At 36.5% G+C, this 18,741-nt stretch overlaps 5 protein-coding genes across 5 annotated transcripts; 1 reads left to right on the plus strand and 4 right to left on the minus strand. All coding sequences in view use genetic code 12, as the record gives it.

The window, feature by feature from the left end:
* Positions 1-47: 47 nt before the first annotated feature.
* Positions 48-2,477, minus strand: I9W82_002190 (uncharacterized protein; the record flags this gene model as incomplete). The annotated part of the gene is made up of 1 exon (XM_067691018.1): positions 48-2,477. The coding sequence occupies one exon, from the start codon at positions 2,475-2,477 to the stop codon at positions 48-50; it is 2,430 nt and encodes an 809-aa protein (XP_067549425.1).
* Positions 2,478-5,459: 2,982 nt separating this feature from the next.
* On the minus strand, positions 5,460-6,164 carry I9W82_002191 (uncharacterized protein; the record flags this gene model as incomplete). Its single annotated transcript, XM_067691019.1, has 2 exons — positions 5,460-5,841; positions 5,884-6,164. 2 exons carry the CDS (start codon positions 6,162-6,164, stop codon positions 5,460-5,462), a joined length of 663 nt encoding a protein of 220 aa, XP_067549426.1.
* Positions 6,165-7,458: 1,294 nt separating this feature from the next.
* Positions 7,459-9,108, minus strand: ALG6 (dolichyl-P-Glc:Man(9)GlcNAc(2)-PP-dolichol alpha-1,3-glucosyltransferase; the record flags this gene model as incomplete). Its single annotated transcript, XM_067691020.1, has 1 exon — positions 7,459-9,108. One exon carries the CDS (start codon positions 9,106-9,108, stop codon positions 7,459-7,461), a length of 1,650 nt encoding a protein of 549 aa, XP_067549427.1.
* A 757-nt stretch (positions 9,109-9,865) lies between these two features.
* Positions 9,866-12,742, minus strand: I9W82_002193 (uncharacterized protein; the record flags this gene model as incomplete). The annotated part of the gene is made up of 1 exon (XM_067691021.1): positions 9,866-12,742. One exon carries the CDS (start codon positions 12,740-12,742, stop codon positions 9,866-9,868), a length of 2,877 nt encoding a protein of 958 aa, XP_067549428.1.
* A 1,460-nt stretch (positions 12,743-14,202) lies between these two features.
* On the plus strand, positions 14,203-18,720 carry BUD5 (Ras family guanine nucleotide exchange factor; the record flags this gene model as incomplete). Its single annotated transcript, XM_067691022.1, has 1 exon — positions 14,203-18,720. The coding sequence occupies one exon, from the start codon at positions 14,203-14,205 to the stop codon at positions 18,718-18,720; it is 4,518 nt and encodes a 1,505-aa protein (XP_067549429.1).
* Between the last annotated feature and the right edge of the window lie 21 nt (positions 18,721-18,741).

Raw genomic sequence — 18,741 nt, forward strand, 5'->3', positions numbered from 1 at the left:
AGCTAACAGCTAGCTAGCTCGCTAGCTAGCAATGTCTTCCTCCCTTTCTATATAATCTCCCTTGGAACCAAGCCATGTGGGCCAACAGTAAACTCTTTTACAAAGTGATTGGGTAATTTAGTCAATGCTGTATCAGGAAGTGTCAAAGATGAGTTTATTGCGACCCCTCCATTCTTGCGGTATGCAGACGTGATACTAGCGCTGGATGATGAAACACCTGAATTTGGAATCGATATGGAAGAGGATGCCATGACTTCACCATTTGGTCCCGCGTATTTGACTGCTCTAAGGTACGCCACATTTAATGGTGAAAATGGGGTGGCTTTCACCATTGGCTTGTAAACCCATGAATCTTCCATTGTGAGGGGCTTAATACAGCGCAAGCAATTACGATAATACCTGCGTTTGCTGTATGCCTCATTTGGACGTGGATTCCATTTGTAGTCATCAGCTTGTCCGGTAAAACGTGAGCGTACTTTCCTCTCAGGAGCATCAATTGCAAAAACACCATGACTTCTGGCCAAAGATAAAAAGCCAAGACCTGTACCTTCTTCTTCTCTGTATCCGTCTTCCTCATCATCTTCTTCTCCTTCATTACCGTCCCCAGATCCATCATCATCATCATCATCATCCTCATCTAAACGCAAATCAGACATACTTTGGATATCCTCTTGCTCATCGTCAACACCTTGTGGCGTCATTGTTGTCTGTGCCAGTGTTTCATTCCGCGACCTTCTTAAAACCTCGTTAAACTCTTCATCATAGTCATCTATATCATCTTCATCATCTTCCAAACTGTTGGCGTATGAGCTGCTATAGCTAGGCTGATGGTAGTCCCTATCGACAGACAATGAAGAGTTGCCTTGTTGTGATTCGTATGCATAATTAGGTCCAGTCGCAGCATTGTTGTTTCGATCTGAACAGTTTGTATTAGATCTCATTCTTGTTTGAGATCCCTCGTGTGGCACAGATACACCAAGAGTCATCGTCGATGGAGACGAACTACTTCTCAACCGTGATGATGAAAACTTTGATTTGAGCTTGCTGAAGCTACCTTTGATTTTATTTGTGTCGGAAACTGATTTAATCATATCCCTAGTGCTTGAAAATTGATCAATTGTTACATTGTATCGAGAGAAATTAGCCGCTGATGACGAGTGAGTAGCAGACCTTGACCCTCCATCTGCCGCGCTGCCTCTGCTTCTCGAGTTTGCTCCTCCTCCTCCTCCCCCTCCTCCTCCTCTTCTTCTTCTCCTCCTTGGCACGGTTCTATATTTGGGTAATTCTCTCTCATTTACATCAATAGCAATATCTTTACCAACAGTAAGCAGCATATTCCAATCAATTAGATCTTGAGTGCTCTCAAAATGCAACAAGATTTGTTCACTTTCAATCCTCAATCTTAAGACATTGACTCTTTTTTGGTAATCGGTTGCTAATCCTACTCTTGCATATTGTAATGAGTAAGTTCTCACCAATCCCTTCTTTTTAGATCCAGTAGATACATCTTCAAGTAGCCCTTGTTTTTTGACAAAATTGTAAAAGTGGTGATCAAAATCATTGGTTAATATTGAATCATTGATTGGCATACGATTGGACTTGTTTTGGGATAAATATGATTTATTATCCTTAGAAACAAAGTCCAATATTTTTTCTTCATAACTTGATGGTATATTGTAAAAGTTTAATTGAGTTGAATTTAATTCACAAATGAGATATTTCCAACTTCGATTGGTGCACATTTCATAAGGGTTAACCCATTCAATTTTCCGTGAAACCACTCCTATTTTGTATACGGATGGTGAGTAGCATGGTGGGAGAGTTTCTGATACGTCGTGTGAGTTTAAACAAGAGGGAATCTCAGATGCCTGTGAGGCATTTGCTGTTGCATTGGTGGAGTCATAAGCGGGATGTAAGTTTGTATATATAGCTTCTTCAAATGAAGATAAAGGTTGAAGTACTGGAAATCTTGGACAACCACCCGGTGGTAAAGTGTCATAAGAAGGAGGGAAAACAGGATTAGGTTCAAGTAGTTGCAACAATTCATGACTATCTGGTACGTATTTGGCATCAAAAGTACTCCATATGGATGGACATGGTGTTGGAGGGGAATATGAACGTTGTTGTAAGTGATAACTGTCGTTATTGTTGGTGTTGTTATTATTGGAGTTGATGTTGTTGTTTTCATTGGTAGTGATGTCTATCCTATTCTCTTGATCAGGTAAGTGGTTGTTGTCAACAGAAAATAGGGATGAAGAAGATGATGAGTTGGTAGTAGTTGATGGTGAAGAGTAGCTCACAGTTGTAAAGTTTTGTTGTGGTTGCTGTTGTTGCTGTTGCTCTGGATAACGACGCTGTATGATGTGCTGCTGCTGCTGCTGCGGCTGCTGCGGTATACGATCATTGCGTTGAAAAGGTGAATGATGATATTGTGATGATTGGTGATAAATGTGATAGTTATTCTCCAGAGTGAACATGATGATAAGCTAAAGGAGACGGGGCTAAGTGTGTGTGTGTGTGTGTAATGTAATATAAAAAAATTGTGGTTATCTCTGTTACAATCTGGTGATGAAAATTGAAAATTGAAAGATATATAGGGGTTGAGTTGACAAAAAAACAGAAACCTTAAAAAGAGAACAAAATCAAAATAAAAAAAAACTGTGGTTTGGTGGTGGTGACTATTGGATCATAGGTTATTGAAGTGTGTGTGTATTGGTTTTCTAGTTGGGTTTTTGCCTCTTTGATATGATATGATATTTGGTTTTTATATTTAGTTTGCTCTGTTTGGTTATATATATATATGTTCTCCCCCTATATATATTAAATTTTATATTAAATTTTATATTTTTTTTTTTTTTTGTTACTTTTCACACGCACTCTTCTTCTTTTACAATCCATATGTATATGATGATGGGAAGATTACTCTTTTTGTGATAATCCGAATATCCGTTTCTTGTATCAACTATATTCATTACAAGAGATATCGCAATTAATGCAAAACATCCTAAATTAAAGCAAATGGATACACTACTAACAGCAACCACCGATTACCGCTTAAATCATTAAAAAATATCATCTACTTCTCTACTCCACATTTTAAACAAGTTATAAAATAATAATATCCATCAAGATTAAGGTTAAAAAGAAGAGGGGGAGGAGTCTTTTATCGGAGAAGGAGATAGATACCCGCGTATTGCATCAATTACTATTAAGATACAAAAAAGTCATCACCATCATCTTCTCCTTCTTCTTTCTACTTCTCCTTCTTCTCTATTCCATCTGTTTGGTACAAAAAGTTTGATCCGAGTGATTTTATTTGTTGTTTTTGATGTCACTCATCTTACATTATACATTACGCATTAGGCATTACACATACACACACCACTCCAACTCTACATATATATAGGTATTCGGCATAGAATTGTCTGACGCCGTATGCCTCTACTAAAATCATGATTCTTTTTTACAAGAAGCAATAGCAAAAATACCAAAAGCGAGACAGACATAAAAAAAAAAAAAATAAAAATTATATCCGGGATGGTTTTAGTTTTGTGTTTGAACGAACAAAATTCAAACAAAAGGAGAAAAAGAAAAATAAAAAGAAATTTAAAAATGTTCACGTGACTCAGGTACAGAAAAAAAAAAAATAATTAAATCCTCGGTTCGTTTCGCAGCTATACCATTTATTCAATACGATAGAGTCTTCGTAGTGCGTTCCACTACTAAACTTGTATTCGTGGAATTGTAGTTTACAAAAGGTAAGATAATAGCTCTCTCTCTCTCTCTCTCTTTTCTGAGTAACTGGCGTTTGTTTAAAGATGGAAATCTTATAGCTTTAATTCTTGTGATAGAGTACCCCGGACTTTACCTAAAAGTATTGATTCAGTATATACAAAGACACTTCCATTCTTTGAGAGGAAACAAAATTTGACATACATGTTGAATGTACGAGCAAAGATAGATAGAGAGAGAGATAAGAAGCACAGAGTAAACAAAGCAACTAACACAATATAAAACTCTTTAATATTAGAAACATCAAACTCTGAAATACTTACTTTAAACCAATGAATGAAAGGAGGAGGAGGAAGGATCTTTTTCAGCAAACAATGGGGATAAAACTAAACGGCAAACTGGACATGAAACAGTTAAAGGAAAATCATCTGGGTAAACAGCTATGCTCTTCATTAATCATAGCATTAATCAGTCAGTGCATGTATTGAGCAGCTCATCAAAATTGATTGATTATCAAATGACCTTTTACCCAATTCAGATATAGAAAGAAAAGTCCATGAAACTCAAAAGGCGACTAGTCTCAAAAAAGAATATCAGAATCAAATGGGTGATGGACAAAATTAAATCCATTTGGGGAAATCAGTGGAAACCATAATAACAATTGTACCTCATTTCTAAAATTCAAATAGTTAGTGTCTGTAATAAACCGTAATAACAAACGTACTGAATAACAGATGAAGAAGCTAACGTGGAAAGCAAAACCAAAGAATAAACCAAAAGAAACCTCCAAAAACCAAAACACAGATGAACCCATATCAGCGTTCTCAACTAGACCCAATCTCTCAGCAATATAAAAGCATATCTCAACAAGGTTCTTCCATAAACTTCTTCCAATACTATTTCCCGTCCTATAATCTAACCCCCAAAAAAGTGGACGAAGTTTTTCCAGGGAATGATTAATTAAATAGTTGAAAAAGTAATCTCATCACCATTGTTTCCCAGCTGAAGAATTATCATGTGGTCTGAAGTGAAACTGTGTTTGGAACTTAAGTGATGGAGTTTTTGAAGATGGTAAAAATGAGACTCTGATGGTGTTATTGTAGATATAATGATAATGATGTTATGTTGATAAGAAGTGTTTATTTAAAAGGGTTGTAAATTTGGGTGGCAAATAGATCTGTATTTATATATTTCCCCTCATTAATTGAGAATATCAAATTAAACATATATACAAACACACATAGTTAAACAAAACAAAACATCCACCTTTGTAGTGTTTTTGGCTGCTAAAATTTATTTTTTATTTTTTATTTTTTATTTGTTTAGTCTACTGTCTTGTGAGATTTCTTTTTAAAAAGTATGCTCCAAATCTCAAACATAGCTCCGTTTACTTGACTTATGCGTTTCAATCTAATAGGTACCTTGGAGCTTCTTAAACTTAAGCTTAGAACCAGTTTTACATAGTGTATCTTCAAATCTTGATCTTTTAAAATAGCTACAAATTTCTTTACAGACAAGGTTCCTGTTTGATTTTTCTCAGCTGCTTGAAGCTTGTTTAATCACTAATGTATCTTGAGTAATTGAAGTGTTAAGTACTACTATTTAGTTACCTACTGCATTTATTAGCTATAATACCAAACTATATATATATCAGTGATATAGTGGATTGTAATGCAATTTTTCTAAACCCTTCATTCAGCACTCCCTCAACTCATCCATAGCTTTCTTTATTTGTCACTTTCACCAGACGATAAATCATCCAAAATCGGGGCAAGAATATGATCACCTAAGCTCTTTACTCGTTCCTTCAAATCAGAAATCCGACGTCTCTGTATATCAATTAAAAGGTCATAGCATTTCTTCTCAACAGATAGGTACAGAATTTGCAGATTCAATGAATCAATTGCAAAATCAAGTAAATCAAAATTAACATTTGGGATATCACCAACTTCCAATTCACAAACAATACGGCACGATTCAGCATCGAGCAGAAAGTCAGTCTGCTTGCTCTTATCTTCAGCATTACTAGACTCAAATTCAAAATCATATTCCAGATGCTCCTGAGCAAATACATTCAACGATAAGTCAAGGGAAAAGGGATCAATATCTCTACCAGTTTCAACTGTGCCTCAGAACATCAGTGTGTCAAACTCTATCTGATTTGGATCCAACAGATAAAACTCATCATCATCATCATAATCATCATCATCATAATCATCTAGAATATCATTGTTTAGGGGGGTTGGAGTCACACTGGGGCTTCCTGTATTGTCAGAGCTGTTTGCCATGCTCTTGTATCTGACTGTTTCCTGCTCCGTTCTCTCAGATTCGATTGATATGGATCCATATGCTGTTGCAGTGGAGATAGCATCAGGATTAGTAGATTCTGTTGATTGAGACTGTGGAACAAGTGGTACAGTTATGATTTTCATGTTGGTTCAAGCTTTATTTGTTGTAAAGGAAGTGATGTGTTAGTGATAAAGAGTTGGTTGCAAAAATTTTAACCCCCTTCTTTTTTGTATAAATTTCCGTACTAAAATTTTAGAAAATGAATGTATTCTTGAGCATATCAGGACTGTATTCACAATACACATGATAATGTCAATGCTGAACGCTTTGTTTTCACAACTTGAATCTGGGAAATAAAAAACTAGGGGAAAAAAAAACCAAAAAAAAATATCGACAACTGCAGGACTCGAACCTGCGCGGGCAGAGCCCAAAAGATTTCTAATCTTTCTCCTTAACCACTCGGACAAATTGCCTTAACTGAGAAAATTTGACGCTTGGGTCGCTCAAGAGAAGTTAAAAAATGGAAATGATTTATACCAAAAACCTACTTGAAAAATCCCTCTCATTGAGTGAAAACCCAGGCCACACCCTCGCATACCACCCAGAAGGTATAATACTTCCTTCTACTAGCGCTTCAGCAACAATCCTTTTATGAGAGAGAGCAGAGAGATATTTTTTTTCGAAATTCAAAATGGTCTAGTATATTAAAAATGCTATTCATGTATGCGACACGGTCCTAATTGCACAGTTTTTATAGTTAAATAACGATTTTTGTATGTCGTATTTAACTTGACCTTGGTATGTAGTGTGTATATATGTGTTTGTGTTGTGAGTGACAGTAAATTTATGTAATGTATTGTGTGTTAAACTATTATGTATTATTCACTATTAAAATTATCACTGGTAAAAATCTATATAAACTATATACAAGTATGGGCAGAATATGACCCTATTTATATTATTCTGAATACACCATCTCATCTCATCTCATCTCCTAACTCGGATTGCAGTAATCCGTGAATTTATACTGTTTTGCCATTCGGACTTTAATCTCCGTGAAACAATTATATTTGTGTAACGACAGTTTTCAGTTACTAGATCTCTCATTGAGGTTTGCGACACTTTGGGAGGAAGACTAACCCAAAGAATGAACCACTTACGGGAGGATCCAAATTCGTTCAGTACAGTATCCGTCAACATCTCAATTCCTAACAGCCTCTGGTTGTCTTAGATCAATCGTCTCCTGTGTAATAAAGAGTGCTTGCTCTGTAGCACTTGGTAAAACATTAACCGTTTTGTCCAATGACATTGAGTGTTGACCTCGTGCTCGTACGACATCCATCACCCCCTCCTCTTGTTTCAATTGAACGATTTCGTATAGCACTTTAAGAAGTTCTCAACACCAGCATTTCTCACTGTCTCAGACTTTCACTTCACTCACAACTTGATAATTTTATAGATTAGCCATAACCATGCGTACCCAAAAGCAACAAATGAGATGCCAATATTTAAAATCACCCACAAGTCAGGATACTTTGCCGGTGGATCAAAAGTGAAATCAATAACATGATAAACAATCATGGCCACATAAGTTACCATCATAACCAAATTGTTTAAATTGAAATTTTTAAAAGATGGGAGTACAAGTTTGAATCCGATTAGCCAATTGAGCAACACGCTTGTAACAAAATACTGTAGTATCAAATCATCCTTTTTAAGCAAAGGGTATAAACTAAAAGTTCCCACATTGTTGATCCATTGGATAATGGTGATATCATGGGGTTTGATTAGAAGAAGTAACAAAATTGGACACAAGGGAAGTAGGATTGATTTTTCATGAACTTGATAGGAGAACAAATAAAATGATAATGCGTTGTAGGCAAATCCATACAACATTGCGGAAATGCGGTTCTTGTCACCGTTGCTGGCAACATGAATGGTTTTGTCATTGTTATTGGTAGTAGATGAAAACTTCTTCAATTTGTAGAAAATGTAGATATTGACTGGTACAATGGAAATCAATGTAGCTGCTAACGCCAACTTGGAAAGTTGCGACGACGAGACCAATTCACGATACTTTACCACCACATTGGTTGTACACCAAAAGTTGGCTACTTTATCTTCAAATAATCCTCGATTGAATGGGAATATACGATGGACAATCTGTGGCAATGTTGTTGGCCAATGTGAGACAAATGGTAGCAAATAAATGAATTGAGTGGCAATGACAGACAAACCAACAGACACCAAGTCTTGAAAATTGTTCAATTGACTCAAAATGTAGAAAAAGATAAACACTGAATAGTATAATCCCATTTGTTTGAAGTTGATGCAACTGACAAACCAAATGCTTGCCATAACCAAATGGGTTTGGACCAATTCAATGATTGTATAAATAAAGCATCCCAACATGACAGAGTTGTATTGAAAATGACCATGATCAATCAAAACCAAATGTGGTTGAGTTAGAATTATCAAGGCAAAGATTATTTGATCCATCCTGCTCAAGTTGAACTTTTTCCCAAAAATATTAGCCAATAGTAAAATACCAGGAATATAACAAACCAATTCACTAATAATGCTAGTGATTCTCATGAAAAATCTTAAATCATTAGTTTCTAACCCCCTTGAAGTATTCAATGCAAACCAATGTGGGTTAAAACATGAACCAATTTTACCTAAAATCCAACTATGGAAAGCAGTTAATGGAGGGTAGTCTAATCCCCAATACTGAAGGTCAAAAAAGTACCACTCAGAAGTTGGTAAGTTGATTGTCAATTCCATCCAATGTCTCTGTGCTTCAAAATCACCATGCATTGGGGGTTTATTGTAACCTGAATGACCACCAAGACCCACTGCCGTCCGTAGTATTATTGAGCTTAAGATTAGGATGTATCTTGCAGCCCATTGGTCAGGAGCTTTTTCAAAATAGTGCAATAAGTCATACACAGGTGAATTAATGAATATACTTTTCAATGGAGTAGTTGCACCAGTTGTCGATGCTGACTGCTTTGAGGCATTGGTTAGGACATGGGCTGTCTGGGTTGGCTTTTCCTGCTTAGCAGATTTCTTCTTAGATTTGGCCATATATACAAGAATGTGGGAGTGAAGGGAACGCGTTTAAGTTTGTCAACAGTAGGCTGTTGGGTGTGAATTTTCTGTTGGCTTTTTTTCTCTGTTTTTTGAAGTTGGCTTTTCTGGTGATTTTTACGACGAAGTTAAGAGAAGAGTAGAAAGTTTAATAGATTAATACAACAAGATAAATATAGCATAGAATTGAAATAAAATACTGACGGGCACCACTCCACCAAATATATTTTCCAACAGTTAATAGACTTTTGAACGTTAAGCAGCATGAAGTAACACTTCGTAATTGAACAACCTCTTCAACTCGTACTTTCAATGGAACAACCTCTTCAACTCGTACTTTCCATGGAACAACCTCTTCTACACCTCTTCTCGACCCGGTTCAAATTTCAACAAACTCTCAAGTAAAACATATGTCAACAATGGACTTTCTCATCGTTAGACTTGCTAACTGTATTCAGAAGATAAAATCTTCTTCTTCTTCCAGGACTCAAATCCAGCTTCATATAAGCATATATTAAACTGGTTCAAGGATCAGAAAGGAAATCCTATTCAAACGTCCCCTCGAATAGTCTTTAATGAGGAAATCATCAGCACTACATTAAATGCAGCGCTCTAATTATGATAACCTCAGACCAGGAGACACCTGAGCGATTTTTCTATCGTCTCCTATTCCCCGTCAACTATAATTCGCTCTCTTGTTGGCTTGCTCTGAACAGCTAGATCTAACTCCGCTTTTCTCCATTGTCATAATCCATTATTTCCAATATGTTCTATAATCAAGAATGCCTCCATTCAACCACCACTTTGTTTTGTCCTCATAAATCCAATTCCCTCTGGGATTTTGAACCCAACGACCTGTTGCTTGCGCTGCAGCAATCTGCTCACTTTTCATTTTCTCATGAGCAATTTGATGTATACTCGGTCTTGAGTAGTTGGCCCTTTTCTTTCTTGGTTTGTAATGATCGTTGGTGAAACCACGCAGGCCAAAGAATTGGCCAGTTAGAGGGTCAATATCTAGTTTTTCATCAGTAGATGGTGACCGATAAGAGGCAAGGTTTTCAATATCCTCTTCTTCGGCTTCTTCAGTGGGTGTAGCATCACTTCTTGGGCCATCTTGCTCATCATTTATCAAACTTGGAGTCGCATTATATCCTGTCGATGGCCGACCAACACATCTTTTCAACAACAGCTGGGCATCTTCAGTAGCATCACCTTCTTCTCTTCCTGATACATCACCTTCTTCTGTGACAGCTGCATTTCCTTCATTTTCTAACAACTGAGGTACTGGTTCTTCTTTCCTCTTGTGATCATAACGTTCAACTATGAAACACTCATTGGTGTCGGCAAATCGGACTTTGCTTGTTTTCCGACGGAAAGTTTTCTTGAAACTAGCTTTAACAGCATCAAAAGCTTTATGCCAGTGTTTCAGTTGTACTTTCCTTTTCGCGCCAGTGACACTATCTGCAGTATCATCACGAATTTTAATAATGGGTTTCAAAACCAATGGGGCTACTTCAGTGTCTTCAACCTCTGCTTGTTTAGGTAAATCACATTCAGCACCAGCAACATCTTCAGTAGCTTTATCTGTATCACTTGCAGGCTCGGTCAGTTCAATCTTCTTTCTCTTTGATGATGACCGTCTTTTTCTGTGTTTCTTCTTTTGGCGCTTGCGTTTGGAAGCATCCACCGAAGCTTCTAAGTTTTCAGCTTCACAACTCACTTTTGGTGTATCAACAATAGGACCAGTTGCATCAACTTTCCGTGTGTTCCTTTTGAAAGGCTTAATCAACTTCTTCAAAACTCTCATCACTTTGGTTTTCCTCTTCAGTTCGTTGACTTTAGTATCATCTGCATCTTCAGGGTTCAATGGTGGAGTATCAGCAGCTGGTGGTTCTATAGCCGCATCTAACCTTGTCAATTCGGGTTGTTCTCCTTCTGGTTCAAGTGCATCTAAGGCAGTGTTATTTTCTTGATCATTATTGATGGCAGCACTTACATCAACTTCATTGACTGTGGTCTCATTTCCAGTGTTCAGATTATTGCTTGTGCCTTCATTGCTGGTGGACTCATTTTCATTGTTGACATTGTTTTCCAATTTTGTATCTTCTTCATCTTTGTAATCATCAGCATCAAATAACACCTCCACTTCTCCCGTTGTTTCAAATGGGACCCATTTACGTTTCCTCTGGAATAAATGCTTTAGCTTTCCCTTGAAAGAGGACTTCTTCTTTCCAACTGACTCATCAACTTCATCTGATTTTGGTTTCTGTTTTTTCAACGTGACAAATTTGATCCACTTTTGATTCCATTTTGTATTTCCTTTTCCTTTTGGTTCATTATTCAAGTAAGATTCATCTTCAACTCTTGGTTCATTAGGGACATCTTCACACTGGTTCACACTGACTTCTTCATCCTTCTCAACATCTTCATCTTTTGTTTCTTTTTCCTTCTGGTTGTTATGTGGTAGAGATATTTTTTCCAACAGAGAATCCCCAATTGACTTCAACTTCACGACTTCCTTCTTGACTTCAGTTTTAGCTTCCACCTTCACTTCAATGTTTGTTGCTTGATTCCGTTCACTTCTAATTTCAGCATCCAATTTTGTTTCAACATTTGGTAATCCATCATCAATGCATAGTTTCTTCAATTTTGTTCCTTGATCTGATTTATCCAACACCTTCACACAATTGTCCACAACTTTCTTGTCTTCAACTTGTTTACATTCAACTTTCTTCACTTCAACTTTCTTAATTTCAACTAGCTCAACTTCAACTTTTGTGTCTTTAATCTGCTCAACTTCAACTTTCGTGTCCTCAATCTGCTCATCTTCGACTACCTTAACTTCAACTTTTTCATCTTCAACTTTAATTTCATCTTCAACTTCAACCTTCTTAACTTCAACTTTCTTAACTTCAACTTTTTCATTTTCAACTTTAACTTCAACTTGCTCAACTTTATCTTCAACTTCAACTTCATCTTCAACTTTAACTTCAACTTTAACTTCATCTTCAACTTGCTCGTCTTCAACTTCATCTTCAATCTGCTTGTCTTCAATTTCAACTTCATATTCAATACCTCTCAAGTTCAACTGTTCAAATGCTTGAATAAGACTGTTCATGCGGTCAATTGCCGCTCTTTTCTTATCATCATTCACATCAGCCAATTTAGATTCAAAGTTTGGGAATCTATCATCAATACGCTGCTTTTCCCATTTTTTTTTCAATCGTGAAGAGTCGTCTTGATCTAATACCCGGATGGTGGGTTCAACTTGCATGTCTTCATAAGTTGTTAAAGTCAATTGTTCAAATTCTTGGCTGAGACTGTAAATTGGGTCGTTTGCTGCATTTATGTCGTTTCTGTTTGCAGCTCTGTCCATCAATGTAATTGGTTTTGCGATCGAAGCAAGAGGATAGGTGCGTTCTCTTGCATCTTTGCTTGACTCTAAGATGGTTCTTGGTTTAGTGGTTGGTAACATGATTTTCTTGCTCATATTCAGGTGTTGAGCTAAGTTGTACATTCTCATCAAGTTGGCTTCTTCATCAGTTGCTTGGTCGAAGTTTTCCAACATTGAATTGGAGGCGATGGCACGTGGTGGTTGTTGCTTTAAATAGTAAGTGGCGTACAACAGCATGTTACGGGGGATAATGGTATGGAAAGGAAGAAAGAAAGGGGAGACAAGTTATGGGGTTTTGTTTCTGTGGATATACATTTTCTTGAGGGGTTTTGTGGCATTGAGCATATCAAAAAAATCAGACAGAATACATTGAAGATGAAATAGATTAGTGATTGACGTTTAGTTCTGCTCTCCCTGTATTACTCCAATAGACTATATAGCGATAAACATATATACTTTGGACATCGTATCTTTGGTTGTTCTATTCGTTCTTGTATCTGGATATCTTTTTGCAACACAATCTTGATTCTAGATCATGCACCAAATCGGGAAGCGAATCTGTTATGGAGCACACTCAAACTTACAGTTATGCGATTGTATGAGATTGATTACTAGTTTAGATGCATGGCTTTGATATTTGGTGTTATGAGTTGGTTGCAAACTGATAGTTAGTGGAAATAGTTTTGTAGTTGATGCGAAGAACTTCAAAAGCTAGAGTAGGAGGTACCAAGTAGCGAATGAGGTAAGCTACTCAGTTTAATGAGTTGGTAGCTAATGTCTTTTAAGTATTAGTTTGGTTGGATGATGCTGTCGTATAGCTAAGGATATCTTTCGAAACCGTTTTCTACTCTACAATCTCGCACAAAATCTGCAGTGAACTAAAAGCATTATATGCATCAACGAGTTCTTTAACAACCTTTAAGCTCTAGTCAAATGTGTTGTGCTCTTGTATACTACCTTATTTGTCTATATACTGATTTTACCTAAAATTGTTCGTGCTATGCTTCAGCTAGGTGTGAATTTGATCCCACAAAGGAAATTCAATATGATCACGTGAATAATAATAAAAAAAAAAACCGTTTCTCTTTAGGTAGCGTTTTTTTTTTTTTCAATTTCATTTTCTCTATCAATAGCAAAAATACACGTGTCTGTGTAGCAAAACATGCAATGGAAGAAGGTAGAAGAAGTACAAAATTATACACATTTAGTATTCCATACATATATTTCCTAGCCGTACCACAATAAACACCATGGTAAATGTATTCTTACCATTAGAGAAATGCTTGGTACTATGGCAGTTTGAAATATAACAGTTATTGTAAAGAGGTTATCATCTGTATTGTATCTTGCACATGAAAATTAACCTAAATAGGTTATTTAGAAAATCGCGTTATCTTTTGAAAAAAAAAAATAAATAAAAAAATAAAATAAATTAATAAAAATAAAAATAAAAATTTTTTTAACAAGAACAGAACACACACACACACACATACACACATACAGACAGTCTTTCATTCAGACATACATTTCCTATATACCTTCTTCATTTTTTTTACAACCAAAGAAAAACAAAAGACTTTATAAACACACACACACAGACAGATACACACACACACAGAGGTACAGACATACTAGAACCACAAGGTATTATTAGTATAAAACAAAAGTAACAAGTGTACAGTACAATCATTAAAAAGATGGAACAACCTCAATATTCCCAAGGTATCAAACACTCTAGTGTTGCATCTAGTGTATATTCACCAATTCAATCAGAATTTGTACCAGAATCAAATGCTATAATGGAAGAAGAAGAAGAAGAAGAAGAAGAAGAAGAAGAAGAAGAAGAAGAAGAAGAAGAAGAAGATGATGATGATGATGAGCTAGACCTAAGACCAAACGACTTCAATAACCACTACCACTATCAGCACCACTCCCACATACACTCCCACCAACAACAGCCACACCAACAACCACAGCATCAAAACACCATTGATGAAATTGAAGAAGCAAGTGCTACCTCAGACGAATCAGATGATGACGAAATAGACGACAATGAAACAATTTCCCATAAAGGAGGAGATGGTGGTGGTGGTGGCCATATTGCAGACAGATCAACCCAAACTATACAAACTTTTATGACTGCAAATACCAGATTGACTGATGGAAACTCACATTCACATAGTCAACAACACCATCAGCAACATCAGCAACACCACAATGCCTCAGGCTTCAGATCTAACTCATCTTCCTCGACTAATTTAAACCTGAATAATTCAACACAATTATTAGACACTGATGCAACCCCAATTCTTTCACATTCAGCCGCTAATGCCGACAAGACTCCCATTGTATCTCCCGATGGATTTGTTCAAACTGGTGTTGAACACTCTACATCTACAACATCACTCCCACAAAGAAAACTATCCAAAAAATTCAAAAGACTTTCATTAAAACTACAAAATGCAACAGCTTCAGAGAATTCATCACAATTTATGAGCAACTTTCAACAAAATATTGAAAGAGCAAACAATAAAAGACAGAGTCAAAACCAGAACCATTACGAAGCTCAGGAGGGCCAATTAGAGAACAGCAGCTCTAATAGAACAAGTGCCTACTACACCAAAATCAACCAAGGAACAAGTCTAGCGAATAAACCAGAACTGAATCACCACGATAAACCACATTACGACACCGAAGATGCTGCAAGTTCTGTTCTAAAAAATGACCAACATTCAGAATTAAGTTCAGTTAGTAGTAGAGCATCAAGCACACAGAGCAGGGATTCCATTCGTCACCATGGCGATTTTGACGATAGGTCATCCACGTCTTCTACAAACAATGGCACCTGGAATAACAGTTCATCCAGTTACAATTTACGAGGATCATTGGTTGGTGCCGATGCAGAAGTGCCTGTTAGAAGAGATTTGAATGAAACACCAGTAAAGGATAAATTCAAATTGTACAATAAATCAAACACTAATCTATCAGAACAAGGAGGTCTAAATATAATATATGATCAAAACAAAGAAGTGCCTTCAACAAGTGATTTGAATTCCAAAACAAAGTCAGTTGATTTATTGGCAGAAGAAGAAGACTTGTCATCATTGTTTATTCGTGCATTGCATGCATTTGATTCATCAACTTTACAATCAGAATCAGACTCTTCTATATGTTTATCATTTGCTAAGGATGACTTGGCATTTGTGCATACTATTGATGAATCGGGATGGGGTGAAGTGACACTAATTGAGTCGTTGGAAAGAGGATGGATCCCCATGAACTACTTCACAACTGCAGTAGCATCAGAAGATGAAGACGATGAGGAAGAAGAAGAAGAAGAAGGAGATGACATCGCGAACGAGGAAGACAGGGAAGGAAATGATGGAAAGCATGAAGCTTTACCCAACAGCCACTACATCCAACCATTATTTCATGCATGTGGAAAATTTTTACTCAATCCATTGAGTCATCGCAATAGAAAAGGTAAATACACTTTTTCTATCCGTGTTGTTAATTCCATTCGAGATGGTGTTCGTGTTCTCCTTCAACAAACAGACTGTTTATCAAGATCAAATGAAATTGTAACCAAAAGACAAGTTGTTCGTAAAGCTCGTAAAGCATTACTTGCTGATTGGTATAATTTAATGGTGAAGGCTAATGAGTATAAAGGTACTTCAAATTTCAGCAAGATTGAAATATTGACATTGATGGTTTACCAGGTGACAAGAAAGGCTACTGAATTTCTAGAAGTCTGGTCAGTTGAAAGCAAACAAATTGTCAAGCGAGCCAATGAACGGAAATTACATGATGATTTGAACAATTATCCTCTTTTGGAAGAACCACCTTTGGCCAAACAAAGAATTGCTGAAATTAATGGTATCTTGTACTCATACTTGGGATTGATTATAGGAAGAATGGATTTGATCGAACACAATCAAGTTGGATGTGAGATTTTGGAAACTTTGGCCCATCAAATCATATTATTACTCAGAGAGCTCTTGTTTATATCCAAAACTGGATCTGATTTTAGCTTACAAAAGCCTGATGATTTGGATAACTCATTGGATGGGTTATTATCATTAGTTAGTGACTTGGTTACCGGTGTCAAAAGCTTGGTTGTCAAGACCATAAATGAAGGAGAAGTTGGTGCAGCAACGAATTTTGATGGGAATAGAGATTACTTTTATACACAAGAGGGAGGTGATTTACTTCAAATAGCAGCCAAGATGATTAAAGCTGTGGGACATACTATTGGTTCAGTTAGGAAATTGCTTGATGTTACTGGTGATTTCAAGTTGAATTCGGAAAGATCTTATCCTGATTACTTAAGAATGAGAATTGAGCCTCAAGATTTTGTTAGGAGATGCATGAAGGGAATTAAATCAGCCAAAGTGAAACCACCTTCTGCTGAAAACAATTTGGCTGTTAGTAAGCCATATAAAGCTAATCGTTATTCCATGGTAAGATCGGGTAAAAGTGGTGACTTGGGAATCACCGATAGTGGACAAAGCTTGTTGGAGCATTTCGAGGCTTCACCATTCACCGCCGCAGCTGCTGAATTTGAACCATTTACATCAACATCTGGCGGCAGTTCAAATATCAATGATGACGAGAAACTCAAGCAAGAGTTGTTGACTGACAAAAATGGGTTCTTCCTTGGTGGGTCATTTAAAGGATTGGTTTATACTCTCACCAATGAACAATCACCACCGGAATACTTTTACGTTTCAACATTTTTTATTTGTTTTAGAAACTTTGCCACTGGTATGGATTTGATAGAAGAGTTGATTTTTAGATTTGAAGCTAATCGTGGACAAGTTGATGAAATAAACACGGCATTGAGGTTAAAAACAAGAAGGAAGTTGGTTGTCAAGATGTTTCAATTATGGATGGAAAGTTATTGGAACCAAGACTCAGATTATAGTCTCTTGACGACAATGATTAATTTTTTCAATGAAGGTGTTAGCCCTATCTTGCCATTAGATGCAATTGAATTGATTGAAATTGGTGCCAAGTTATCAACAAATCCTTTAATTGAGAATAGAGCCAGACGCACTAAACCAACGAAGCAATTGGTTCAAAGAAACATTGTATTGAATTCAAATCTGGGTTTATTGGACTTTGAATCTTTGGGAGATGGTGATTACGATTTATCAAGAGTCAACTCGCATGCATCCAATACTCAAACTTTACCATTACCTTCAGGTGCCACCCCATCAAACTCTTTACTTACGTCAAATCAAGCAGCCACAATTGAGAAAATCATCATGACTTACAGATCAATTTTGAAGGATAGTTGGTGTTCTTCCAAGTACTTGTCGGCATATAGACCATTGGACTTGTCCAACTTGTTGTCACACTTTGCCATTGTTTGTGAACAAAATTGGGTATTGTCAAACTACAGACCCAACTTGCTAGATTTCAATGCGTTGGAAGTTGCCAAACAATTGACCTTGATTGAGTCCAACATTTTCTGTGCAATTAAACCGGATGAATTGTTGGATCAAAATTTTACCAATAAAAGAGCACACTTGAGATTATCACCAAATGTCAGATTATCCCTTTTATTCACCAATTGTTTATCGAATTATGTTTTGGAATCGATATTACAACCAAATATATCAATGAAGGAGAGAGTTAACACCCTTAAAGTTTGGCTCAAAGTTTCAATATCGACCTTGTATTTACGAAACTTTAATAGTTTGGCAGCAATAGTCACTGCTTTGCAAAGCCATTTGATAACGAGAATCGATGACTTGTGGTCAACTTTACTGCAGAAATATGTCGATTTGTACCAATACTTGTCCTCAATTATCAGTATGGAGAAAAATTACTCAACATACAGGAATAAGATTCGCAACTTGTTGTCAACTGGGGAAGCACTACCAATAGTACCATATATCAATTTATTCATTTCGGATATAACAACAACCACAGAGGGAATACCAAAGTATATTCCATCTCAAAATTTCTTGTCAAGCAAAGTAATTAATTTCCAAAAATATTCCAAGATTGTCAAGATTATTGCCGATTTACAGTCTTTACAAAACCCATACAGTCTTGAAAACCAAACTGGTAGTCAGGCAGAATATAGAGTTCAAGAATTGCCCTCATTACAAGAGTTGATTTTGTTGGAGCTTTGGAAAGTGAATATCTTACATAAAGTTGATGATGATCGTGGATGGAAATTAAGTTGCGAGGTATTAAGGAAATAGAATATAGATACAAAACAAGAA

The sequence above is a fragment of the Candida metapsilosis genome (assembly GCF_017655625.1).
Source record: "Candida metapsilosis strain BP57 chromosome Unknown scaffold2, whole genome shotgun sequence".
Classification (NCBI taxonomy): Eukaryota; Fungi; Ascomycota; class Pichiomycetes; order Serinales; family Debaryomycetaceae; genus Lodderomyces; species Lodderomyces metapsilosis.